The sequence below is a fragment of the Talpa europaea genome (genome assembly GCF_964194135.1).
Source record: "Talpa europaea genome assembly, chromosome: 2".
NCBI lineage: Eukaryota > Metazoa > Chordata > Mammalia > Eulipotyphla > Talpidae > Talpa > Talpa europaea.
Window position 1 is genome coordinate 91,648,475 of NC_140068.1, and position 27,407 is coordinate 91,675,881.

Genomic DNA, 27,407 nt, shown 5'->3' on the forward strand with positions numbered 1-27,407 from the left:
AGCTCTCACTGAGCAAACCATTTCAAGCTAACATGCAGGCAAATAAAGTGTGAGCTTAAGGAAAATTGTTTTATCCAGAAGACTGAATATCAATGTAAAAAATGAGTTTTGCTTCTGCATGATGATGATGCTTTTCCCATGAACTGCTCGGTACAGAGAAATCATATACTGCACAGCGCGCTCCTCCAAACACCCTGTACATGGTTGTTTTCAAGGTCCCCCATCTCCTCTGGAGCTCCCTTTCTGCCCCTGCTGTCACCCCCACTCTGTCAATTAATAAATCAGATAGGAAGAGATGTACTCACATGTTCTCTCATGTACTGTTGTAAATTACTGAAGGCAAAATTACTAATTGCCACCGTTCACCTCAAGCCCAGCTTTCCTCCCTTCCCCTACCCCCCTCCCAGACAGTCTCCTGCCTCTGGCCGGGAGTTCTCTGTTTCCGTTTCATCTCCCTTCCATACCTCAGGACAGGGATGTGTCCAAGAAACCAGGCCAAAACCAGCAAATTTATCACTGTGCTAATGACAGCAAGCTGCATGCTGAGTGAATTCTGCAGTCCCCCTCAACTTCTTCTTTTGCCAAAACCTGTAGAGTTGCAAGATCCAGCCAATTACAGAGACTCTTATCTTCACATGAAAAATGGCTCTGTTGGAAATGCAATTAGGTATCAGCCATAAGGCTATTTTTGGAAGCTTGTTGGGGAAGAGCTCAAAAATAAAATTTGCCATGTGGTGGGAGACGTTAGCCAATTCTCCACAATGGAGCATCAGTAAGTGCACTTTAAATGTACCTTTAACAATATGCAGCATTATAAAGACCCACTTCTTGTCCCCTGGGGATGTCTTTGTCTTTTTGTTCTGGAGGAGGTAGTTATATTTGTGGAGTTTATAGAACTCTCAATCCTGGGAGCAAAACCCCCTCTTTATATACATAAACAGTTCTTCCCAGGCTGGGGTGGTGAGGTGCAGGCAACAAGGATGGGGTGTGGGCTATGGAGAATCCTTAACCCTGTCATTCCCAAAATTCTTTCCCAGGGCTTGGGAAAGAGGGCTGGTTATTCCATCATTGGTGGGAGCAGAAGGATTCATACTAGTATTCAGGATACTAGACTGAGCACTTATGAGGGGTAAGGCATGAGGTTCAGAGGCGCAGATTTTGGGAGACAGGGAGGTCCATGGTCACTGTTAAGGAGGCAGGCTGTCAGGGAGGTATTTTTCCAGAGAGGAATATAGCCGAGGGTGTATGTTCTGAAGGAGCAAAACATCATCCCCTCCAGTCTTATTAGGACAATGGTACCCAGGGATGGTGGTAGCCAGGAGGCAGGCCAAGGACCAAGGCAGTATTGGTTCTCTACACTCTGGGCATGAGAGAGCCTTTAATGACCAATTCTAAATCAAGATTTGTTTCTAAATGGGGTACTGCATTTGCCTTGGCAATGTCTCCTTGTATTTTGAAGGATGTTTGTGCTTTGGTTCCTCAACATTCAAGTCAGCAATGCTCAATACAGTCCAGAGTCTTGGCCCAGCACCACCCCTATGCCCCTAGCTTCTTTACTCTGCTCATATAGGGTGAGGATCAGATCTTGCGGTGGCTGTGGCTCACCCAGGTTTCATGTCATATTCCGTTGACTGCATGCTCATCCAATGCTTATCTCTGGGCCAGGTTCCCACCTCCCCAACTCCCTCTCAACACACTTCCTAAGTCCCCACCTTCCCCCACATGGAACTAGGGTGCTATGGTTGCTGATGCCCAATCCTTGATTCCTCTATATGCACAGTCCTTTCCAGTGGGGCACATGAAAGGCGATGACATGCCTGGAAACAACCAGTGAGAAGAAGCTGAAGGAACTGATGATGTTTAACTCAGAGAAGACAAGTCTAAGTGGAAAAATCATAGGAACCTCAGCTTGGTGAAGGACTCTCACTACCAATGAGTGAGAATTCTTATTCTGCTGTGCCAGAGACCAGACCAGGTTCAAATCTAAAAGTGATGGGAAGCAGGTGTCAATGCCATATCAATCATTTCTTTTTTTTTATTTATTTATTTATTTTTATTTGTTTATACAAGCACTGGGTACAGTCAGAGGCGTGGGAGGGTGAGAGAATTTACCAGAGCCAGAGCGGAGAGAACAGACAGAGTGATGAAGTACAATGCTGAGGGGAGCAGCGGGCAGCAGGAGAGGTCTGCACGCCATGTGGGACCCTCCTCCGGTGGCCGGGGAGCAGCAGTGGATCGAACCGGCGCTGCAGAGGCTGCGGGCAGCTTCGCAACGCAGCGCTCAACCGCTGCGCCACCGGGGAGGCCCTCAATCATTTCTTATATACAATTTAATCAGTGGAACATCCTGGATACATACAAGTCAGAGGCGAAACAATGGTTTCATTCTGTAGAAGGGATTCCTAAATTGGCTGGGAAGTGAAACTGAATGACCTCTGCATCCCTCCCAATCATAACACCCTAGGAGTGGCCCTAGAACTTTCAGTAGGTGGCAAGGACTCCTGTGACTGCTGCATTGTCTACTCACCATTTGAATACTCACTTCAGCTGTAGCCTTTGTGCCATAGTATGTGCTCCACATGAGGAAATATATTAGACAAGGAAGCAATGCAATTCCTGGGCTTTCTCAGCATCCCCCAGCGGGGGATGTACACACAGAATACAGACAGCACTGACATTTTCACAATTGTGCTGAGCCCTTGGACATACACCCCAGAGCTGCTGTTTCACCCATCTCTAAGCACAAAATCGTGGAACTTTAGAGATAGAAGAAGGCTGGAGGGCATTTCTTCCCAACTCCTACTTTGGACAGGAATTCTCTCTACTCTAAGCCCAGCAGATGTTTGTCTGGCTTCTGCTAGAGCACTTGCAGGGAGGGGCTCACTGCTTTGCAATGAGACATGTTCCATTTTGCGGGGACCGAATCCATGTTGATACGGTTCTCATTGTGAGCTGTTTGTTTCTTGTATTGAGCCCCAAGTCTGCCTTTTTTCAACTTTATTCCCCCCCTCAGCATTAGGACAAAACAAATCTGTTCTCTTCTCCATATGAGAGCATTCAGATTTTTTTTAAGACAGCTGTTATCTCAGTAGCTTCTCTCCTCCAAATCTTTTCTTCTCCATCTAAACATCTTAAGTCACCTCAAATATTTCACATGCTATGATTTCAGACCCTTCACCATCCTGGTCACCATTTTCTCAATACTTTCTATTTTACTAGTGTTTCTTATGAACAGTAGCTCATAGAACAAATAACAACAGTGGTCTGACTACTACAGAGCACCATGAAGATATCACCTCCCTTGATCTACATACTATACTTTTTTAATGCAACCTAGAATAATATGTGTTTCATGCCAAATGATCAACTGTTGTGTTCATATTAAGGCTATTATCAACTAAATCCACAATCTTCATTATTTGATAGAGTTTTCAGATAGCTTAAAAGAAAAAAGTGACTGATATGTATGGCATGTAGCATTTTCCTGTTATTTTCTTCTATATATTTTATGGTTTCAGGTCTTATGTCCAAGTCTTTTATCCATTTTGAGTTTTGGTTTTTTTGCATGGTGTGAGGTAGTAGTCTAGCTTCATTTCTTTGCATGTAGCAGTCCAGTTTTCTCAGCACCATTTGTTGAACAAACTGTCCTTGTTCCATTGCATATTCTTTGCACCCTTGTCAAAGATTAGTTGTCCATAAATATGTGGGTTTATTTCTGGGTTTTCTATTCAATTCCATTGGTCTGAAGACACATCCCCAAAGCAAAGAAAGTGAAGGAACAGATGAACAGCTGAGACTACATCAAATTAAGCTTCTGTACAGCAAAAGAGACATTAACCAAAACAAAGAGACACCCTACTGATTGGGAAAAAAATTTTGAACACAATAATACTGATAAAGGACTGATGACAAATATCTACAAAGAGCTGATGGGACTCAACAAAAACAAAGTAAATAACCCAGTCAAAAAATAGGCAGAAGACCTAAAAAGACACTTCTCCAAAGAGGAAATGCAAATGGCCAATGGGTTTGTGAAAAAGTGATCAACTTCACTTGTAATCAGGGAAATGCAAATCAAAACCACAATGAGATACCACCTTACATCAGCTATAATGACACATATTTAAAAAAAAAAGCAGGAAACAACAAATGTTGGCGAGGATGTGGAGAAAAAGGAACTCTCCTACACTGCTGGTGGGAATGCAAACTGGTCCAACCACTATGGAAAGCTGTTTGGAGGTTCCTCAAACTACTAACAGTGGAGCTTCCATATGATCCAGCAATTCCACTCCTAGGAATCTACCCAAAGGACACAATAACATTAACTCAAGAAGATACCAGCACCCCTATATTTATTGAAGCACTATTTGCAATAGGTAAGAAGATATGGAAACAACCCAAATACCCAAAAATAGATGACTAGATCAAGAAGATGTGGTATATATATACACAATGGAATACCATTCAGCAATCAAAAATATAAACTCATGCCATTTGCAGCAAAATGGATGGAGCTGGAAGGGATTATGCTCAGTGAAATAAGCCAGAAGGAAGAAGAAAAATATCAGGTGGTTTCACTTATAGGAGGAATGTAAGGGAACCAAATAAGGGACCAGGAAAAAATAATTATAATAAATTTAAAAAACAAAATTAACAGGCAATTATTAATCAGAGACACTCTGCAGGGGAGGGTGAGGGAGAGGGATCAAAACAGGGGAGGGAAGAGCACAAGAGACTGTGGTGATGGTTCACGGGTGAATTGGTGGTGGGAATTTTACAGGGACAACACCTGAGAGAAGAAAGCATGCATTGTACAAAAAGGAAGAATGATGTAAAATATAGATAAAATTAAATTAAATTTATAAAAAGAAAGAGATGAATTGAAGGTGACCCTACAATTGTCTGTGGTAAAGAACTTTCTTTGATTGTGGGTATAGTGCAGTGACATACACCTGAGGAAATGTGACCTTACCCCCCCCCCAAATCATATACAGTGTTTAAAACCAACATTACCTTGATGATGATGATGTCGGTGGCCCTATCCATTATTAAAGATAAAATCCTGCCCCCCTTTAATTAATAATAGACAGAACTATTTAAGAGACTAGGGTCCTAGCAAAGGTTATGAGTGATAGGCTAAGGTAACTGAACTCAAAGATGATCCAATACAAAGGTGAAATATGCATTTGCTTTGCTGTGCCAGCTGCCCAGCTCCTCTTCTTCCAACACAATCCAGGGCATGAAAGCGCCCATCTCAGAAGCTATACGCACTTTTGCCTTGTTTCCCTTACTTTACTTAAATTTTTCTTAGCTTGCCACATGCTTCTGAGGCCAAGTCTTCCTCTGGCCAGTTGGAAACTGACAAGCAGTCTTGCTTTGTGTCTTTGACAGGTCGCCTGAAGGAAGAGATCACACAGCGGCACATGCAGCAAGTAGCTCTAGGTAGGTACAATGTGGAACCTGCAGGGAAAGAAAATTGAAGGTAACACCAGCTGATCTGGCTTCAGAAACCCACTCCCAGCTAAAAGATAATCCATCCCAAACCCTAGGAAGGGTAGGGAAGGTGAGGCTGGCTCACTGCAGCTTCCTTCAGATGCCCCTTCTCTCTGGGACAGTTTCCCCCAGATCTGTGCTGCTCCTGGTGGTCAGTGGCATCCCACCCTTCTAGCTACCTCATCCTCCTGATCTTTTCTACTCTGCACCCAGTCTAAATTTCCCCACTATGTCCCAGCTCCTCAGGTTCTACTCTCCTAGAGTCATTACTGACTGATCCTAGGAGCCTTGATGAAAACAGCTTCCCTTTGTTGAATCACTTCTCTACACCACTTTGTATGCATTGTCCCCTTTCATTCTCACTACAGCCCTAAGAGGCAGGAGCATTTACCAGATAAAGGTGCTTCAGTGGCTTGGCCAAGGTTACTAGTAAATGTTGAAACTAGGATGTGAATCCATTTCTCTGAGTGCAAACTTACTCTCAGCCTCACGCTATTTTCTGCCTTCAACAATGAGGGATGTATCTCAATGCATTAATAAACGAATGTAGTCAATGCATTAATAAACGAAAGCTTAAGAGGAAGAAGTGGATTTAAAAGTGGACATCTGCAGAAAATGTCCCTTTTTGATATGTGACCCAAGGAAGTTACCTGGGAAGGGAGTGCAGCTACCAGAAAGGCTGGTGAAGCTGGCCCCCCGGGCAGGACCAGCTCACCCCCTCTCCAGCTAGCCTGGGACTAAGCACCTACAGGTCTTTGTCTAAAAGGAATTCATGTGAACAGCCCAAATGCCCAAAAATAGATGACTGGATCAAGAAGATGTGGTACATATACACCATGGAATATTACTCAGCATTCAAAAAAGATAAACACATGCCATTTGCAGCAACATGGATGGAGCTGGAAGGGATCATGCTCAGCGAAATAAGCCAGAAAGAAAAAGAAAAATACCGGATGGTCTCACTCATAGCAGGAATCTAGAGAACTTAAATAAGGGACCAGGAAAATGAATAACTATAAGAAAGTGAAAATCAAAATCAACAAAAAACTATGAACCAGAGACACTTTTTGGGGAGTGGGGGGCGGGAGGGGAGGGATTGGGGTCAGAATGGGGGGGTTGCAAATGTATGGGGAATATAAAAATAAAATTAATTATTTAAAAATAAAATAAATAAAATAATACTACCTCAAAAAAAAAATAAAATAAAAGGAATTCATGTGTACCAAACAAGGAGTTTGTAGCAGCAGGTTGGGACAGAGCAGGATCTCTATGATCCTATGCAGACAGGTAAAGGAGAGAGTCCTGGAGCCCTCAGTGGCTTTTTCAGGATTTTATTGAGTTTACCAGGTACACGGCAGGTAGGGGTGCTGGGGGGGAGGGGTTGGGGGGGAGGGGCTGGGAGGCCCCTGGCAAATCTTCACTCTTTCTGGGTTCCCCGGCGTTCTCTCGTGGCCTCTGCTTCTCTGCTGGTGCTGCTCTCTCACTTGCTCTCCTTCTCGTCTGCTGTTCCCAGCACTGCTAGTCTTGCTCTCTCCTGGTGCTTCTGCTGGCGTCCCCATGATGCCCTCCTTATAAGCCCAGTCTCAGCCCAGATGTACCCACCTACGTATGCCCACACCCCACTCCAGGTGCCCGCCATCAGGCATGCATTCAGGATCTCAGGGATCTATCATCAATCTTAATGGCGGGAGGGCAGAAAAGCCTGGCAATTATTTACCCTACAGGGTTCCTCTTGGAATGTCTGGCCCCTGAAATGATCTACAATTGGAGAAATTCAGCACCCAGAACCTGTGGGGGGAGGGAGGAAACCCCAACATCATGCAGATGACCCATTTGGCCTTCATAAGTTCATTAGGAAGGTTGGCTAATGAGTTTCAGTAATAGTGATGGTCATATCAAATAACTGATTACATCAGAAACATAGAACAAGGGAACAAGAAACTGAGCTTCCTGCTGTTGGTCCCGGGATGGGAGGGTCAAGTAGACACCCCAGGCCTGCCTCCTGTTGCCAAGGATTTGGACAGGAGTCAGAACTCAGACTCTGCCCATTGCTTTCTCCATGCAAGGACCCAGGGCTACCCCAGAACTCTACCTTGTGAGGCAGGGCTTGAGCAGGGTGCATGGCCTCTGTTGGGAAGCTAAAGCTACAACAAGGTGACCTCCTGGCCATCCCTAAGGGCTATCTCTGGGCCCTGCAACACTGACCTCTTCAGCATTCACACTGCTAGCTGAGCAGAAATAATGATGTGGCAAATGCTACTTAATCACTCCAGAGGCCACTTTTATCTAGTGTCTGGGAAGACACTTCCGTGAGTTTCACAGCAAGAGGCACTCCATTCTCTGTACCCCAGTCCCTGATTCTCCTGGGTCTTTGGAAAACCCCTGCATCTCTTCAACCACAAGCTGCTCCCTCATTCCTTTCCTTATCTCTCTGGGTGCCTTTTTCTCAATTACAGCAGGTGTCAGGTTCAGCAGGGCCCAGCTTTGCCTGAAGTAATCAGTAAACTTCAAACAGAAAGCACTTTGGCTGGAAGGCTAATTAAGAGCATTTGAAATACCTGTTTAATTTAAAAGCATACCATCCCAATTAGAGCAGTGTTAACATCTCCCAGCTGCCATGTTGAAATTAAAATGCCATGTTGCTGTCCAGACTCCTTGGGAGCTTGTCTGATGGAGATGTGGAATCCCCAGGGCCTGTGAGTCTCAGGTGACCGCGTTTCAGCAGGGAATCCTTCTCATAGAGAGAGACTTCTCAATAACTAATTGTTCATAGAACTGTTTCTGTCTTAATCCTCACCCTTCAGGCCAGTTTGGGGCCAAAGGCTGGGATCCATGGCTTCTCTAAGACTAAAAGCAATTCAATCCGTATATGGTTTTGCTGATGTTCTGAAATTGTCCATCAGAACAAAGCAGCAACTGCATCTGCTTCTATTTCTTTAGTTTTATTTCTCTCATATTCTTGAGCTTCCCACTTTCTGCTCCATGTCCTTGGTCTGTCTCTCCACTTTCCCCTCACCCTCCACTTTAAGGATTCTCTTTGCCATTGTTTCCTCTGCATTCATGTTTCTAAGTTTCCATGAAGGTGTAGGTAGGATTGCTTGTTTATCCTGAGGGGAAGAGGTCATGGGCAAATTGGAGCAAGAGAGGTTTTGTCATGTATTCTACATAATGATATGCCTCTGTGTGTACTTAGACTAGATGTGTGCCCAAGAATATTTGTATAATGCCAATCCTGTGTCCCCAAAGAGCAAAGATTCATTCAGTGGTGAGATGAGAGGTGCCAGGTGGAAGAGATTGTAGACTGATGAAGGAAATGATTTCCAGTCAGGTACTCGAGCTAGCTTGGCCCATCCAAAGGGCAGTAAACATCTTAGGAATTTGGAGAGCCATGGTTAAATGCAACTGTTATTAAAAAATAAGTTATAGGGCCTCCCTGGTGGCACAGGCGGTTGAGCACCGCACTGTGAAGCTGTCTCTGCAGTGCAGGTTTGATCCTGGCCGGCCGGCCAGCGAGAATCCCATATGGTGAAGCAGACTTCTCCTGTCTCGCCCGCTATCCCCTCAGCAGTGTATTTCATCACTCTGCCTGTTCTGTTCCCCGCTCTGTCTCTGGTGAATCTTCACACCCTCCCGCGCATCTGGCTTGTACCCTGGTTCTTGTATGAAAATAAATAAATCTTTAAAATATATATTTAAAAATTAAGTTATAGAGCCTCCCTGGAGGCACAGGGGTTAAAATCTCAGCACTACCAAGCTATTGCCAGCTACTGCGGCATGAGTTGTATATCCGGCCAGGGAGCTGACCCACATGGCGCAGCAGACCTCTCCTGTCTCACCTGCTGCTCCCCTCAGCAGTGTATTTCAGTAGATTCACCTGTTCTGCTCCCCACTCTGTCTCTGGTGTATCATCTCATCCCCCAGCACCTCTCACCTACACCCTAGTTCTTGTATGCATGAATAAATAAAACACATCATTTAAAAAATTGAATTATAGAATTTTACAATTAAATAAATTGTATTTTAAAACAAAGCTAACATAATACTCAATGTGTCACTTCCTAATTAATTTACTAGGTTTTACTATTAAGTGTGCTGTGGAGATTATTTACATCAAGAGTGTATGCCGTGACATTACCATTTAGTGGCAAGCTACTCTTCCCAATTCCACCTGCAGTGGCATCACACTGGCAATTGCAAATCAGTCACGGTGGGAGTTTTGACACCCAAGAAGTGGACAAGTGTTGCAAATTGGGGCTTTCCGCCAGAAAGCTGGTTATTAAACATTTACCTGACACCACAGTAGAGAGGCCAGTTTTGTCCACGTGGGGGCACTCTTCTGAAGACTTCCACTCTCCTTCCTGGCTGAAATCCAGATGAGGGTTCTCTCATGGCTTACTGTACAAGGAACCCTGATCCCTTGGAAAGTCAGTAGAAAGGGAAACCAGTGGAGACAGAAGTGGGGTAGGGGAGGCACTGACCCAAGAGAACCCCTTAATGTGGCCACCAAAGCCAGGAGCCAGGATCTTATAAGAGAAGCATGAATGTGAGCAGTTCTGGGAACTTCATCAACAAGCAACAGGCACTGGTGGAGTAGGACGTGCTCTCACACAGTTTCAGAAACGATAATACACTGTTGTTTTATTTCAGGCTATGTACATTTCATAATTGTTTATTTTGTTCATTCCAAGTCCTGTGACAAAATGGCTATCCTGTAGATTAGGAAGGATGCCGAATTACCAAATGTTAACAAAACTTAAATCCTCAAGAAAGACCTCATTACCCAAAGATTGTTGAGTGTTTGGCCTACATACAATGTCAGCTCATAAAATTTATTTTTTTAATGAAGAGAATTGTAATGGTTTTATTTTTTTAATTTTTTAATGAAGTACCATTGTTTTACATCCTTGTTAATATTTTGACAGTATAGATTTCTCCCAGGATTCAGCGTCCATTTATGATGGAAACCTTGGAAAACTGGGTTAAATGGAACATATCTGAACCAGCCCTTGAAAGCTGACCATGAAACAGTGTTAGCTTTACATTAAGCATCATTTGAAAATGATACTAATTGAGCTAGATTCATAGTAGAGAGGGCTTTGCTGAATTCAGTTGTGTGGTTTTTCCACTTTAATGTACTTTATACCTAAATGGTAATGTCAATAATGCAGATGAGAATAATGAGCAAACATTTCTTAGTCCTGTATCATATACCGACCATGAGTCTATATTCTTTATGCATATTTTCTTCTTTAATACTCATAAAATCTCCATTAGGTAAATACTACTACCCTTGGTTCACAGTTTAGGCTCCAATTGCTAAGTTGACTTGCCTAACTTTGCTCAGCTGAGACTGAAAACCAGACAGCCTGGCTCCAGATCCCATGCTCTAACCACCACACTACACCGCCCCCCGGTCTGTGCTGGCGTCATGGAGTCCACAGAGGGCCAGACAGCCCATGCCTGACTTCAAAGAGGCCCACGCTAGCCAGCACAAGGGGGCATGCACATAAACAGATAAGGCTTTATCTGATTTCAGAATTAGACACATAGATCTTTCCATTCGCTGGCTTCCCACTGTCACCCCAACCCAGTTCGACCCTGACCTCTTCCTTGAAGCCTTTGGTGACTCTTCTCTCCTAGACGGCTTTGCCCTCTAGCCTTATGCATGTCTGTTAGAGTACCGACCTTGTTTTGTGATCACTTATTTCCACAGTTATTCTCCACACTAAAATGTGAGCTTCTAGAAAGCTGGGTGCAGTCGGATTCATCTCTGTGCCCCTAGCAGCAGCACAAGCAATAAATAGGCCAAATCAATGCTTCCCCAGATGACTTGCACACTCACACATCTTGTGAAAGCATAATGAGATATTTGAACATAAAATAAAATAAGTCCATTTAAAAGAAGTGGAGGGAATTAGTGTTTTGGGCCCCACAGCTGAGCAGATTACGGCACACCGGCCATAAATTTGACTCTTATCTAGCCACAAAGCAGAAAGAGAAGCAAGCAGAGTTATATAGTTTTCATTTTCTGACAACAGGAAGCATATTCACTAATTTATCTGCAGAAATGGAATTTCTTCCTGGAACTAAACACAAACCAGAATTTATTGTGTGGACCCTTGTATAAAGGACACTGAGTGACATCGTGAGCGATGTCTTCAACTGCAGTTTTACAAAAGATACCGAAATGTTGTTCAACCAGATGGTTCTTATATCGACCCTCTATAAAAGCAAGAGGCCTGACATTAAAGCATAACTCACTGGAAGCGTTTATGTGAGTGGCCGAGATAATATGCTCCAGGTACTCTGCTTCCCGATGGTCACACAGAGCAGGAATAAAACCCGGAGAAACTAGCCCCAGGATGTGGGCTCTGGCCTCTCTCTTAAGTGTCTCTTCTGAGCAATATTTGATCAGGTACTGGCTCTTGTTCAGCTCACAGTCAAAACTACCGGTGCCTGTGATTAAAATTTGAAAGTTACATGGCACTACTAAGCAGCACATTAAATGTGTCAGGTGAGCGGGACAGGCATCAGAGCTCTGAGAACTTACCAGAGGATGTGGCCCTGGGCTGAACCTTGAAGAGTAGAAAGATCCAGAACCTCAGAGGAGAGGGGACTGAGTTGTGTGGTGTGTGATGTGTGGTGCGTGATGTGTGTTGTGTGTGTATGTGTGTGGAATGTGTTCTTGTGAAGACAGGGAGAACAACCCTTGCTGGGAGTTGATTGGATGCAGTGGAGAGGAAAGCTAGAATGGTGAGTGAGGCCAGTTTATTGAGACCCTTGAGTCTGGGCTTGTATCTTATAGTCAAGTCGCTGAAACTTTTTGAGCCAGGAAGGCTTGGTTAAAGAGACCTTTTAGAAAAAAGAAAGCTCCAGCCACTAACTCAAGCTCCTCAGCATTTACTGACTGACTGATGAGTAAATAATCTGTGTGGCCCAGACCACCCCACCCCAAGCCTTCGCCTTAAGCCTTCCGGCCCAAGCCTTCCGGCCCAAGCTGGAGGGACTTCCAGCACAAACTGCCTCTGAGTAAAGCTACTGTGGACCTTGCCCAGTGAGCCCTGAGGCTGCCCCAGCAGTCCCAGGTCATGCAGACCTGGCCTGGCCCCGCAGGGGAGGTGATGATTGTTCTGCCTTGGACAGGGGTGGGAGGACACTGTTCTAGAGAAGCTCACAGATATGCCAGCACAGACATTCCACGTTGGAAGACACCACAGCTTTCTCTGCATTTATCCCTTGACCCAACTTCTGTGAAAACATCACCTACTGGAACATTCCATCTGCTCCACATTTAGGCTCATTTCATATACTGTGACAGAAGATAGCAATAGTCATAATGATTCTTAATAAAAATAATCCACAAACCTGACATTGGCAGGTTCCATACAGTACCTGAGATTCCCTATAAACACTAGCCTTTGAATACTTAGTCCTCTTCCCCTATCCCTCACTCCCTCTTCCACCCCAGGAACAAAGATCCCATGAACAAAAGCAGCCCCCAAGAACAGTCCAGTGTGGCTCAGGGTCACGTGGGATGCCTGGGTTGCAGCTGGGTGGTAAGTACTATCTGACTCTGAAAATTGGGCAGCAACAGCTCGCAGTCCCCAGCCTGGCCCTGAAGCAGGGTGGGAGAGGCACTGAAGCTGAAGGCTTCCTCTTTTACCGCATTGTTCCAGCACAGAGGCCTCTAAGGGGCTCTTTTTCCCTAAACAGAATTCCTGCAGTGACCTCTTGTGGCATCCCTGCTGCTCTCCAAAGAAAGACCTCTGCTGTCACTGCTTGCTTCCATGTGTATAAAATTGTTTAAGACTAAGTTTTGAAATGCTTTTTAGAATTCTGCACCTGGGGACAACAAATTTGAGAGAAAGCAAAGAGCCAGACTGTCATCCATTTATTCACCAGACCTCCCTGAGCCCCCATTACAAGCCTGACGGCTTGTGAGATCAAGAATTCCAGGGTCTCTCTCCCTGATTGAGAGAGAACAGGAGGGGCCTCTTGTCTTCATCTAGCCCCGTGGTTTCCTAACTGGACTTTGTGGAACCTGGGTTTTCTGTACAGGACCCTGAGGTGAAGGCAAAAGGAGCCAAGTGTCAGGACCCACAATTTTCATTCAACCCAGTTCAACCAAAGCAACTTCCATTTCTTTTTCCACCATTAAGATTTATTTGAAGAGACTTATACAGCTTTTCACCCATGTCCCTCCCTTCAGAGCTTGTGGCTCTGTTTAAGGCGTTTCCACAGAGTTTATCAGTTTCCTCTGGGCTCACATGGAACTTAGCATAGTGCCTAAAACTTAGCATATTGCCATAGTAAATGTGTCAGGTGAGAGGGACAGGCATCAGAGCTCTGGGAACTTACCAGAGGGCGTAGCCCTGGGCTGAATCTTGAAGAGTAGAAAGATCCAGAACCTCAGAGGAGAGGGGGCTGAGTTGTGTGGTGTGTGATGTGTGGTGTGTGATGTGTGTTATGTGTGTATGTGTGTGGGGTATGTGTTCTTGTGAAGACAGGGAGAACAACCCTTGCTGGGAGTTGATTGGATGCAGTGGAGAGGAAAGCTAGAATGGTGAGTGAGGCCAGTTTCTAGAACTTACCATACTGTACAGTAACTGTTTAGTCTCTCAAACTTCTTCTTCAGTGGACAAGAATGTCTTTATTTTGCCAACACCAGCACAGTGATCGGCACACAATAGGTCCTCCATAAATATTTGTTAAATGATCAGTGATACCTAAAGGATAAAATTTTTGTACCATCTGGGGGACTCTACCTAAGTTCCAACATCCATAAAAGAAGGAGGTTGGATCAAATGATTTCTTGTGCCCAGCAAGTCCCCAAGGTTGAGGAGCTTGATGAGATGATATTTGCTGATCATTTGTATGAGTAAACAAATGAATCTAACACTCCTTTTCACTCCGCTGCATGATTTTACCTGTCTGTGAATGGAGATTTCCTTAAGAGATGCGGGAAACAAAACCTTGGTGAAGAGATGTGTGAGGACTTGAATGGACTGGGGATGTGTTTATCCTCTCAGAAATGAATGGTCAAAATGCTGACCCCTTGGAGTAAGGAAGATTGCAAAGGAAGCAGCTTCCCAGAGGCTGAGAGAGCCTCATGGTTGATTCCAAACAGACTCAGGTGGCTCTGTAAGACCAGTGAAGATTTATTTATTTATGCATACAAGAACTGGGGTATAGGCCAGAGGTGCCGAGGGTGGGAGGGTGGCGAGAGGATTCACCAGAGACAAAGTGGGGAGCAGAACAGGCAGATCCACTGAAATATACTGCTGAGGGGAGCAGCGAGCAAGACAGGAGAGGTCTGCTGCGTCATGTGGGTCACCTCCCTGGCCAGGGATCAAACTCATGCTGCAGTGGCTGACGATAGCTTGATAATGCTGTGTGTTTAACCCCTGCACCACCAAGGAGACCCACCTGAGTCAATTCTAATCCATGGTTGTTTGTGAATATAGGGCCAACTTTAGTGACACAAGGTCCTTGGCCAAATTTCCAGGCTCAAGATGGGGGCTAAGAGAGAGAAAGTTCCCATCCCATTTCCCTGCCTTCTTCCCAGTTGCCAAAGCTCCAGACCCTTGGGTAGTTCTAGACTCTCTTGCCAGTCATTTGGGAGAACAGAAGGCTCTGGGCATTGGTCCTGGTGCCAGTCTTGAGCTGTGGTTTAGTAAATACTGTACTGTGGTTTAATAAATTGAGTACCTGCCTTGGACTCTGAAGAGTCCTGCGTGAACCGTGCCTCTACCATTTGATACTCATGTGACTTTGATCCATTAATCTTCATGAATTTCCCTTGTCCTTAAGGGGAGGCCATCTACACTCCAGGGCTGGTCTGAGTGTTTTGCGAGGTGGATTTGTGGTGCATCAAAGATAGCTAGACGCTCAGTGAATCATCATGGACTCTGACGCTCGGAGCTAGGAACCATACAATCCAAATGCTTATGTGACGGGCATGGCCACCAGCCACAGAGTCCACCACAGCTCTGGCTACCACACCAACTGGCATCACTGATGGTGGTCACCATGGTCCCACAACCACCACACCTCTCTGCCCGTATTGCTCACAGGCACTATTAATTACTCTTCCATGCAAAAATGGAAGGGGCTGTCTATTGCTGTGAGCACTTGACCACTGATCTACCAGTTGCCAGATCCATTTTTTCCATCATGCAAATGTGCAGAAACCATGTGTGCTACTTGGAATGAATTAGGTATTTGACCAATGTCTTAGTCAGTTGGAGCTGAGATGGCAATGTACCATAGATGAGGTGGTTGACAAAAAACAGAAATGTATTTCTCATAGTACTGGAGGCTAGAAGTCCAAGATCAGGGTGCCAATGTGGCTGCATCCTGATGAGAGCCCTCTTCTGGGTTGCAGAGTACCCACTTCCTCATTGCTCTTGAATGGTAGAAAAGGAGTGGGCTAGCACTCCATCTGGTATCCTCTTATGAGGGCACTAACACCATTCAAGGAGGGCTCCACCCTCATGACCTCATCAGCTCCCAAAGGCCCCAATTCCAAAATGCCATCACATTGGGTATCAATATATGAATTTGGGGCAGACACAAACATTTAGGAACAACTCAACATCTAGAAAACAACATTCTAGCCCCTTGACTTCATCTGGTGCTAGATGAATTATGGCTGCCCCTCCCGCTGGCCTCTCTTCCCTTACACATGTGAAAATCATCCTTTGTGCTTGGCAAGCCTCAGTCAGGAAAGGTCTTGGTGTTTCCTGGGAATGAGTCTGTTGTGTGTGTGATGGAGCTGCATAAGACCTTTCCATTTTCCCAAAGGAGGTAGATGATGAGTTTGGGGAAGACTTTCTAGTTGGAAACCAGGGTTGTCAGGGCTCAGATATAAATCATGATTTCTGTGTTTTCTAAACAACCAACAAAGAGTTTGATATGGCATTTTGAAAATACTGATGTTTGTTTGGGAAACAGTGAGGGAGCTGCTGTGAGGACCCAGGGGTCCACCCCAGGAAGAGATGTGTAGGAGGACTTCAGGGCAGAGCTGTGGGCAGCTGATACCTAGGAGCAGAGCAGAGCAGTTCCTATTTAAAATCTAAAAAAGGAAAAAAATTTAAAGGAAAAAAGAACAAGGAGAGGTAGAATGTATAGTAAAATCTATGGGGAGAGCCTCCCTGGAGGCGCAGGAGGGACAGCTTTGTACATTTTATTGTGACGATCACATAAATGCAGAAAGTTGTATAGCATAAGGACATACTTGCACAGGTGTACAGTCCAACATACATTTTCAAAGACAACACCTGTGCACCTCCTCTTAGGTCAAAAAATAGCCAAGTGCTGTCTTAGGGACATTGCCGAGGTAGTATGGGGCTATAAGGTCTGGAAGGGAAGGCTCTGGAACACCTTCAGGGCTTTGTGACCTTGGAGAGGGCTCTGGGAGGCTTCCTCCAACTCTGGAATGTTCTAGTTTAAAAGCAATAACAAAACTGGAAGCAGCCCTGGCAAACTATTTAGATTTTTTTTTAAATATTGAGGTGGCACAGGCGTGTTATTTATATCGCTCTCGGAACTTCCCTTGTGTTTGAAATGATTCACCATAATTTCCAGAACTCTACCAAGGACAAGATTGCAAAGGTTCAGAGATCAAACACAAATTACTGTTTTGTGGGATTGTTGAGATAGAAGCAGAAGAAAAAGCAAATCCCAAGTCAATGCTAATTAATCTGAATTTTCCTCACTCCCCTTTATGTCAGGATCATTTTACTTAAAGATGAAAACAGAAAATGTGCCACTTCTGAATTTCCTCCCCAGGTGCATTGTATTTTCTAGCAGAGACTTAATAGAGAAAGAAGGACTGTACGGTGTGTTGAACAAGACCTCAAAAGTGCTCCTGAAGGCTACTTTTGTGTAGTTCTTTAACTCCTCACCCTAGGGGGAGTTCTTCCTCTGCATGGAAATTGGCAACAGGGTAACTCAATTAGTCATCTGTTGTTACTTACAAATAAAACAGCTTTTTGCATTGTAACAACAGTCTTAATCATTCAGATTTCACTCAAAGATGACTTCTCTCCTTTTCTCCTGCTAAGACCAACTGCCAGGAGGCAAGGGAAAGCTCCTGTCCTCTTCAAAACTCACTTCCTCCCTCAGCTGGCCAAGCTCAGTTTCCCCAAGGAGTTGGAGAGAGGCAGAGGAAGGAGAGGTGGTTGGTAGCGGTCTCCTTGACTGGCACTGTGCTAACATGACTTTACTCTCCAGGCCAGGCAGATGTTCAGAGCTGACTCTCCCACATTTGAGGTACTTCTTTGGTCTCTAGAAGCTTCTCACCAGCAGGTCCTAGGCCAGAGGGGATGCACCTTACTTGGAAAGTTGCTTACCCACTTTGTGCCTGTGTGGTCAGTGTCCAAGCGGGAAGCAGATGACAGTACTCAAATTATATATTTTGAGTAGAGTTGAAAGAAGGCCTATTGCCAAAGGCAGGAGTCAAGTGTAGGGAAATCACAAGGGAGACCACAGCACCCTACAGATAGTAACCACAGCAAGGCAGGAAGCATCACTGCCCGTAGGCCTGAAGGCATGAGAGGAGTGAGTAGGTGCTGGAACTTAAAGACAAAAAGAGCTATGCAGAAAGGGTCTGGTCACCTGGCAGGAGCTGTAAACTTTGACCAAGCAAAGGAATAGCCTTTGACCTTTGACCCTGCAAGGCTGTCTGGGAGAAGACAACACACACACACTACACACTCACATTAACACACTACATATGCATACACAGATTCCTGAAGATTCTTTTCAAGATTTCTGAGTGGTTTCCTTCAGTTCCCTCTCACTACTCTTGAGGAAGGGTCAAGGACCTCTACACACATCATCCCCAGTGAAGAGCGGGAGGTGCCCCTCAGGCAGACTGCTAGCGCCCTGTAAGGAAAGTCTCTTCAAAAATCTCTCTTGGCCTCTCTAACACTGACGTGGGTGTTGTGGTTGTCTAGTGGGCTCCTGCCATCTCGCTTTGAAAATGTGCCTGTTCTACTGTGTGGTCTGTCTCAAAAACCTCTTTTGACTCATTAAATATAAAACAAATTTTTGTGACATGAACAGATTGGTTTACAAATTGGCTAGGAGCAGATATGTTTTTCAGTAGTGGAGGGAAGCAGTTTTATTAAGGATCCTCAACTCAGTTTCTCAAGTTGTGAAATTTCTCTCATAAGCCAGTTAAGAGAATCAACCAAACCCACTAACTGTCATCACTGGAGGTTTTTATAGGAGGAAGGCCCATGCTCCCTCTTCTAGGCTCATATAGACCCAGATGAGCCGGTTCATCGGGATAAAGGCTCGGCAATGCCAACTTTCCTGCTAATGTCTCTCTGAAAAGCCACTGAAATCGGGGCATGTGCTCACCACTTGTCAGTGAGGCTGAGGTGACAGCGGGAAGAATTGCTGAGGGACTCAGGCTTTGAGAGAAACCCTGAGTTCAGAGAAGAGCGCACACTCCTGACTGAGGAGGAAGAAGCCACATTGGCTGGAGAGCAGGTCGGAGCCACCTCTGGACAGACCTGCCCCTGGAGGGGTGAGGTGGGAGGGAGAGGTACTGGGATCCTCAGAAAGGGGGTCACCAGGCTCTGAGTGGTTGCATCCTGAGAAAGGCTAGCTGGAAAACAAAAACCAGATCTGGGGGTTCCAGGAGGAAATATGGAGAGAGAGAAGAAAGATGGAGCTTCCATTTGAACAGAACTGGCTGTGGACAGGAACCTGTGCCAAGTTGAAGGAAGAATGTGGCTAGGTATAGCTCCCCACATACGCAGTATGCCCCAAGGGGATTATCTTATATTACCTGCAAGCCTACACGTACTCTGTGACCCTCTGTGTTGTCTGTGTCCTCCACAAGGATCACTGTGGGTAGAAGAAACAGGTGCCAGAGAAGAGAGGCAGCTATCCCTGGGTGTGATTCAGAGAGGCCAGAGTCAAAGAGGGAGGTCACTTTGGCAGGAAGAGACAGCCGGCCACCTCCTTTTAGGGCCAGGGTGTGTGTCTTGCTCTAGACAGGCTTATGAAGGATTCTGGTTATACTAAAGCTTAGCCATCTCTGTACTTAAGTATAGGAGGAAAGACAGAGACCTTGTGGGCCTGTAGCTGTAGGTGTGAAGGCATCCAAGAAATATCAGTCCCAGCCACGCGTCTGCAGGGTATTCATCCACCCCTTTAGCCTGAGTTTGCCACGGGCATCTGAAGTGTCACATAGAAGCAAGACCGAGACGGATGGCGGCGCTGAGTGCCCATCAGCGTGCGATTACTCCGGCTAACAATAAATCTGAGCCATTAAACAGGAAATGATCTGATTGGTGAAGCCAGAATCTTTGCCTCTGAGCTACTGACCATTCTGGTAATTAAGCTACTGACTCCATCAATCTCCAGATGAATAGACACTTTGATTTCTCCAACAAGGCAAGGCTGAGTGATCTACAGTTCTGGGAGACAGTTCCACCCCAAGGAGACCCAGAACGGGTGTTCAGCAAGTGAATCATTTGTTGGATAGCTGAGGTGACCAGCTGGAATGCCTGCCTGGCTCTGATGCCTTGTCCGTGTTGACAGAGACACACAGCTTCTCCCACATGGGGCACTGGCCACGTGATATCCTAGACCCTGTGGCCTCTGCTCTATGACAGAAGCACAGGCCCCTTTCAGCTTCAGTACCTGGTTAGAAATTTCACTGTTGCTTTTCTTAGGACTCCAAGCACACAGTCAGGCAGGCTGATACTGGGTATTGCGGAGCTGAACTGGGAGAGGGCAGATCCCAGTGGATAGCAACAGCTCAACCCAGCAGGGCAGCTGCAAGTGCCAGATTGTTGGCCGTGGTTCCAACCAGTGAAAGGCAGTCTTCACAAGCTGGTGAGGAACCTTCCAGTACTGGGGTCTCTGTCTTGGCCCCAGCCCCGGATCTGAAAGGCGTTCAGAGAAAATAGCATCACCTTCAAGTACCAAGGACAAGTCGATACTGACTTCAATAATCTGCCTTGTGGCTTCCTTCATCTTTGGTATCATTTACAGCAGAGAAAGCGCCAGCTTTGAAGTCAGGCAGTGCTGAGTGCTAACCCCTGCTTTCCTTACTAGCTGTACAATTCTGCCAGAACTGTCTCCCCATCTGCAGAGTGGTTGTGATGATTATGTAAGATAGACACATGAAGTACTGGCCCCTGGACCTGCCATGTGGGAGATATCATTATTCAAATTTTATACACCACCTACCCCCAGCTCCAGCCAGACAGCAAGTGTGTCTTCCTTGATGCAAACCTCTTAGCCCCCACAGTGTCCTTGCTCTGGCTCCCAAAGTTCTGAAAGGCAGTGGGCACACTAGCTCCCACCCCATCCCATGTAAAACCCTGCAGGCCCTGCAGTGTCCATACCTCCTCCGAGTATTTGCATCAAGGCTGGAGTCAAGGGCCTCCCCTGGTGGCGCAGCGGTTGCGAGCTGGGCTGCGAAGCTGCCCTCAGCCTCTGCAGCACCAGTCGATCCCCAGCCACTGGCAAGGGTCCCACAAGGTGCACAGACCTCTCCTGCCACCCGCTGCTCCCCTCAGCAGTGTACTTCGGTCCTTCTGCCTGTTCTGTTCCCTGCTCTGGCTCTGGTGGATTCTCTCGCCCTCCCGCGCTTCAGGCTGTACCCAGTGCTTGAATAAATAAATCTTAAAAAAAAAAAAAAAATTTCCTTTAAAAAAAAAAAAAGACTGGAGTCAAAATCTTTTTTTTTAAAGATTTTTTTATTTATGCATACAAGAACTGGGGTACAGGCCAGAGATGTGGGGGGATGAAAGGATTCACCAGAGACAGAGTGGGGAACAGAACAGGCAGATTGACTGAAATACACTGCTGAGGGGAGCAGTGGGCGAGTCAAGAGAAGTCTGCTGTGCCATGTGGGTAGCTCCCTGGCTGGGGATTGAACTCATACTTCAGTGGCTGCAGATAGTTTCATAGGTTGCATCCTAACCCCTTGCACCACCAGGGAAGCCCTCTATGGTCAAAATCTTAAGTGGTGAGTGTTTCTCAACAAGAGGTGAGTGTCAGAATCACCAGGGAACCTACCAGCAAATCCGAACTCAGTGGGTCTGGAGGAGGGACCAGCTGTCTCTGTGTTTTCATAAGTTCCTTAAGTGAGTCTCACGTGCACCCCCATTTAAGAGCAAATGAGCCAAAGAAACGAGACATTTCAGGCATTGAATAACTGTGTAGGAGGGATTTTGGGGGTGGCAGTAGGGGGGTGTTATATGTGTGTTCAGAGAGGGCATGGGGAAGTGGCAAGAGGAGTTATAGTGAGCTTTCCAGTTCCCCGAAACCATGCCAGGTGAGGGCAGACACCGCAGGAGGCTGGCCTTCCCTGCACACCCCACTGGTCTTTGTGCCTCTAGTCCTAAACACCTGAACGTCGCGAGGGAAGGTCAGCCTGGAATTGAGTGTCACTGGCTTCAAGTTTCAGTTACTGTTTGACTGCCCAGAGCCTCCTCCTGTGTGACATTCAGATCTATGGCCACTAGAATGAAACCCCTTTTTCTTGCTTTTGTATCGCTTCGCGCAGATCCACAGGGTGACCTCATAGGCCTCTCGGGGCTGTAACCTCCTGTGCACTGCTCCCAGCCAGAATCCTGCCCTTGAAAGGAGGACTTCCTCCGCCTCCTGTCAGGTGACTGAAGGCTCTGTCCCTGGCCACCATCCCAGCAGGCATGGAGACCTACAAAGTCCTCATGCCCTTTAGTTACTCCCTCTTCTTCTGTTCTTGTTCAGTCACTTTTGTTCCATTGGCTTTCAGTTCCCAGCCCCTATTTCTCTTCAGAGAGCATGATAAGCCAAGCATCAGAAAAACATCAGAAGCAGCCAAGGGCTGTCTCCTGGTGGGGTTACAATGCATTTCACTAAGCAGACATCACCTTTGGCAAGCAGCCCCTTCGGTTGTCATAACAACTGGGAGAGTTTGTGTCTTAGGGCATGTGGTGCCCTCTTTCTGGCTGCCTAAGGTTCTTTGCCCCACTTTCTTTCCCAGGTTCTTTCAGTGGACTTGCAGCAGCTTGGCACCATCTCACTTTAACTATTCTTCAGTTTGGTGTGGCTTTGTCTTGATCAGCAAAAAAAATAAAAATAAAAATCTGCTTTGCTTAGCTATCAGAGGGCTAGATCAAGCTAGTCCTCTTCTCAACACTCTCTGACCCCCAGTCTCTCTCAAAGCCAAATTGTTGCCACAACCTACAAGGTGTTTTTGATCTGGTCTCAGTTCCCAGCATGCTCTCTTACACCAGACACACTGGTCTTCTCACTGTTCTCAAGACAAACACACCTCAGACCCTTTGCACAAGCTGGTGTCCTCTCTACCTTGATTTCTACATGTTTGTTACATCTACATCCATTCAGGTCTCTAGTCAAATATCCCCACCTCAGAGAAGCCCCCTTAGCACCCTACCTAATGCGGCAGCCGTCCACCCTTTATCAGGCTTTCTTTTTCCTCATAGCACATTTTCATCCCTGGACTCAATGATTTTGTTGGTTAAATGTCTGCCTTCCCCAGCAGACTGCCCCTGGGACAGGGGTGGACCATAGTGGACACTCAGAAATATTTGCTACATAAGTGAATGAACAACTAGCCTTGGAGTCAAAGCCTGGCCCTGCTACTTTGTGGGTTTATGGCATTGCAAGTCACCTGTTCACCCTGAGCCTTGGCATCCTTATCTAGAAAATGGAGGTAATACCAGCCAGCGATAGTAAAGAATGAATGAGCCAGTACCATGAGTGGGACGTGGACATGCCCCACAGAAGGCAGCTGATATCATCTCCTGTTCTTGTGTCAGCTCCATGCAGCATGCTTGCCTGAGGAGCCTGGAGACCCCACGCACTTCCAAGGCACCTGTCTTTGCCAGGGTTCAAGATGTCCCGGCAAATACAGTCACAATGGGACTAGACAAGAGGCCTCTCCCGCACAGGGGCTCTGCACTCCTGCTGGGGTTGCTCAAGCTTTGATATAGAAGACCAGCCAGTTTTTAGTCCCCCACCACCCTTTGCCCTCCCCCCCAGATCCTAGAGGTCCTGCATCCAGCAGGCCTGCCTCTGGTGCTTTCAGGGCCTTCTGGGTGGTGTGCACTGCAGGATGCCCACCCAGGGCAGCACAGAACAGGGACTGTGCCAACTTTCTCAGTATTTCTCTGGTGTGGGATAGGAAAAGATTAAGGGGAAGGGGATTTCCAGCTCTTCTTTTGAACAGACAGGCAGATACATTTGCCCACTTCTAAAACTCTTAGAAAAATTCTATTTTTTCCACGTCCTTATTGTTATCAGTTAGATGTTCAGGTACTTCCTTCACTTTATCACATGTGACACTTTTTAAAGAGGACAAGGACCATTGCAGGGTGCACTCCCTGCACTTGGCATCCAAGCAAAGCATCCTGGGCAGACAAAGGACAAGAGGGACCAGGTCCTCTGCCAGAGCCTCAGGGGCCTGCACAGAGAGCATGGTCGACTGGGACGGGCATCTGGCTAACTGACAGTGTGATTTTCAGTGAAGAAGTCTGAGGAAGTCCATTGCCTGATGGAGCCAGACACCTGTTCAGTCAGTTTACATGTGACAGCTGTCACCTGACACAGGGAGAGAGCAATGAGTGCCTTGAAGACAACGGACAGAACCCAGGCCTGATTAGCACATTTACCAATGAGTTAGTGCTAATGACCTAAAAGGCAGGGTGAACACATCAGCGAGGGCACTAAGGGGGACAAATGAAGGCATGGCAGAGCAAGGCCCACTCGGGGCTACACCCCAGGCCATGGGAAGTGCTGCATCTGGGATCAAAAAGACACTCATGCTGGCATTGGGTGCATTTTGACAACCACTCAAAAAGAAAATGGAAGTGTTTAAACTGACCACAGCTCTGTCAAGGCCAGTGACAAGCTGACATGGCCATGATGGTGACAAAGCTGCTAAAAACCAGAAACAGTGAGGGGAAGCAGCTGCCCGGTATCAACATTTTCTTTGGAACTGAAAAAATTGGGCTCAGTTCTGCCACTTATGAGGGCAGGACCTTGGGTTATTTCTGGCCCTTGCTGAGCCTCAGAATCCCACTGAAAGGAGTCGTTATGGCTTCCCTGCTGGGCTATTTTGAGAATTAGCACTAAGATGCATGGAACACCTAACACAGTGCCTCGTAGAACCTTACAGAAGCTGGTTGAAAGAAGGCACTCAATAAACAGTCACCGCTGCTAAATCATCTGCTATAGAAATAAGAGTTTTTATTACGAGAGCCCTTTGCTCTTCTGCCCCTGTCAGCCCTCTCTGGGGTATATTGCCCAAATCTAGGCTCTATGCTCAAGGTCAGTTAGAAAACATCCACAACACTGAGATGATGGACGAAGGAATTGGGCAGAGTCAGCCAGAAGGGAAAGTTTCAGACACATGAGGCAGTTAGTCATTGCTGTTAAAATATTTAAAGAACCATCAGATTAAGAAGGAGAACCCATGAGGTTGCTGCAAAGATCCAAAGCAGAGGAGCAGAGAAGTTGGTGGGGCAGGTCTCGGCTCTAAGTCACAGGACACAGGCTGCCCACAATGCCATGTGCAGTCATGCAAAATGGTAAGCCTCCCTCCACTGGGGGTGTTTGGGTGGAAGGCAGATGACCTTCCACCTGAAATGTTCTAGAAGGAATATCTGAATCCAAGGCCCCAGCAGCCAAACAGGCCTGGATTTGGATCCTGGTTCCTGAAGCTATTCACGTGGCCTTGGACAGGTTAACCTCTTTGAACCCCAAAGCCCTTATCTGCAACATGGGACTAATAATGCCTCCAAGGAATAGTGTAAGCATTAGTCTGATTATCTCCAGAAATAACCTGCTGCAAAGTAGATTCTCCCCTACATGGAGTAAAAGCAGGGCTGTGTGACTTCCGAGAAACCTGTGAGGCTAAGAAATGCAACGCAGTCACAAAGAGGCTCATGGGAGGACAGGCAGATCCACCCTCCAGGCTAGGAAAGTGTGGGCTCCAGACAAGCTCCACACCAGAGCTGGCAACTAGACATGCCATATTGGGGGCATCTGGGAGGGACCCAACCCTCCCCAGGGCATTGCCTTGGTCCCTATTGCCCTGTCTTCTAGGCAGAGCTTCTAGCTGGGTTCTGAGCCCTGATGTTGCATGCTGACATTGCTGCCATTAATCAGCCTGGAGAACTGCTACTTTTGAAAGAAGTCAAACCCCGGAGATGTGATTCGAGGCTGGAGGATGCAGCACCTCAACTGTGCAAAGAAAGACATGAGGAGGTTTACTGATGTCTTTTTGGTTTGTGAGGGGCTCTGTATCAGAAGATGGAAAATGTTATTTTGCATCTTCCCTGGGGACGCAAGAGTAAATGCGTGAACTCAACAGTGAAAGATTAGCAGAGATGTACAGAAGAATTCTTCCAGCGACATATGTTGGAGAGCGGGAGGGACAAACAAAAAAAGCATAATCAGAAATACCTCCCCTCCTAGGGGCTTTCAATGGAGCAGGGGGGTCATTCAGAGGAAGAGGCTGAGGCAGGTTCCCTTCAGAGACCAAGAGGGAAGTCACAGAGTCCCCTTTTATCCTGGGATGCACTTTGACTCTGTCATCTGCTCTAAGTATCTCTTTTTCCCTTTACAGTCTTCCCTGTTGGAATAACCCGTTGGCCTTTCCCTTCCACAGGCATCTCGGAAAACATAGCTGTGACTTCCAAGCCCGACCTGCTGGAAGAGAAGCTGCGATCGCAACTGGAGGAAGAAAAGAGAAGGTGCCTTTTTTTCATCCCCACATGCAGGACTCCAACCTCATAGAGCTTTCAGAGACAACCTGGAGCTGCCCAGGGCAGGCAGAGGGGCCATGCCCTGACCAGAACAGAATCCAACAGCTGGATCCCAAAATAGCTGGAGGAGGGGTTACTGTTGAACAGACAGATGTGGAATGCAGAACCCTAGACAGTGTGTGCTCAGAATGGGGAGTGGAAGGCCAAGCCAGGCGTCAGAGCCTGGATTTGTGAATTAGGAAGGGCTGTTTGCTGTGGGCACCCTCCCCAGCCAAGGTTCCCAACCTGCAGCTCAGGAAGCATCTAGCCTTGTCTACTGCTGCCATCTAGGGGATATAAGAAGTGTGACCACGGAGATCTCCAGGCCAGCAACTATACCCTGTATCCCTCCTGAGCCTCCTCATCTATAAGGTGTCCTGAGAACAGCTTAACTTCGTGCAGACATTTAGGGCCCCTAACAATGATTTCACCTGCAGAGTGAGGAACCTCAAGGACAAAAAGATATAAGACACAGCATGGTCACCCATCTCAACACGCCAGTGAAGACTCTTACTTTGTTCATTCATTTATGCATTCAAAATATTTGCTGCCTCCATTACTAAGGAGACGTTTGGGGAGACTCAACTAATCACTTTCCTTGCCCTAAAGTTGCTGATCAGTGCAAGAAAGCCATCTCTGGGCTGGCTGTGCTTACACCCTGAGCAAACTTTGCCCCTCTATAAGTCCCAACACACATGCACACACACACGCACACACACACACACTCACAAAACGCTGCCATCCCTAGGCATGAAGAGAACAGCCCATGCAACTGGTCTCCAGGTCACTCCTGATAACTGTACTGTCTCCTCCTGCCACCATCCTCCTTCCAGGATGCCTTGCAGTGCCTACCAGGACTTAACAGTGTTGCTGTCCAGGCCACGGATTCACTCCCTGGTTGTCCTTTCTCCTTCACTCCATTACTTTTTCTCCATTGTTTGCAGCACATTATTCTATCTTTAATCCAACCCACCCGGTCCCCTCGGTCCACATTTCCAACCTCAGTGTCATCTCAGAAGTCATCTCTCCAGTTTGATTCTTCAACTGTTTCCTGTTGGGTGGTTTCTGATTCATTGCCCAAGGCCCATTTATACATTAACAACTGCTCTGTGCCTTTGCTCAACACAA

The 27,407-nt window shown here is 46.5% G+C and overlaps 1 protein-coding gene across 1 annotated transcript in view; it reads left to right on the forward strand.

The window, feature by feature from the left end:
• The window catches only part of KIF6 (kinesin family member 6), a gene marked incomplete at its 5' end in the record, with an annotated part of 395,001 nt that overhangs the window by 357,282 nt on the left and 10,312 nt on the right, over positions 1-27,407 (forward strand). The window contains 2 exons of the mRNA XM_084259141.1: positions 5,392-5,442; positions 26,144-26,228. Of these exons, the coding sequence (XP_084115267.1) occupies positions 5,392-5,442; positions 26,144-26,228 (136 nt within the window). The remainder of the gene's footprint in view (positions 1-5,391; positions 5,443-26,143; positions 26,229-27,407) is intronic.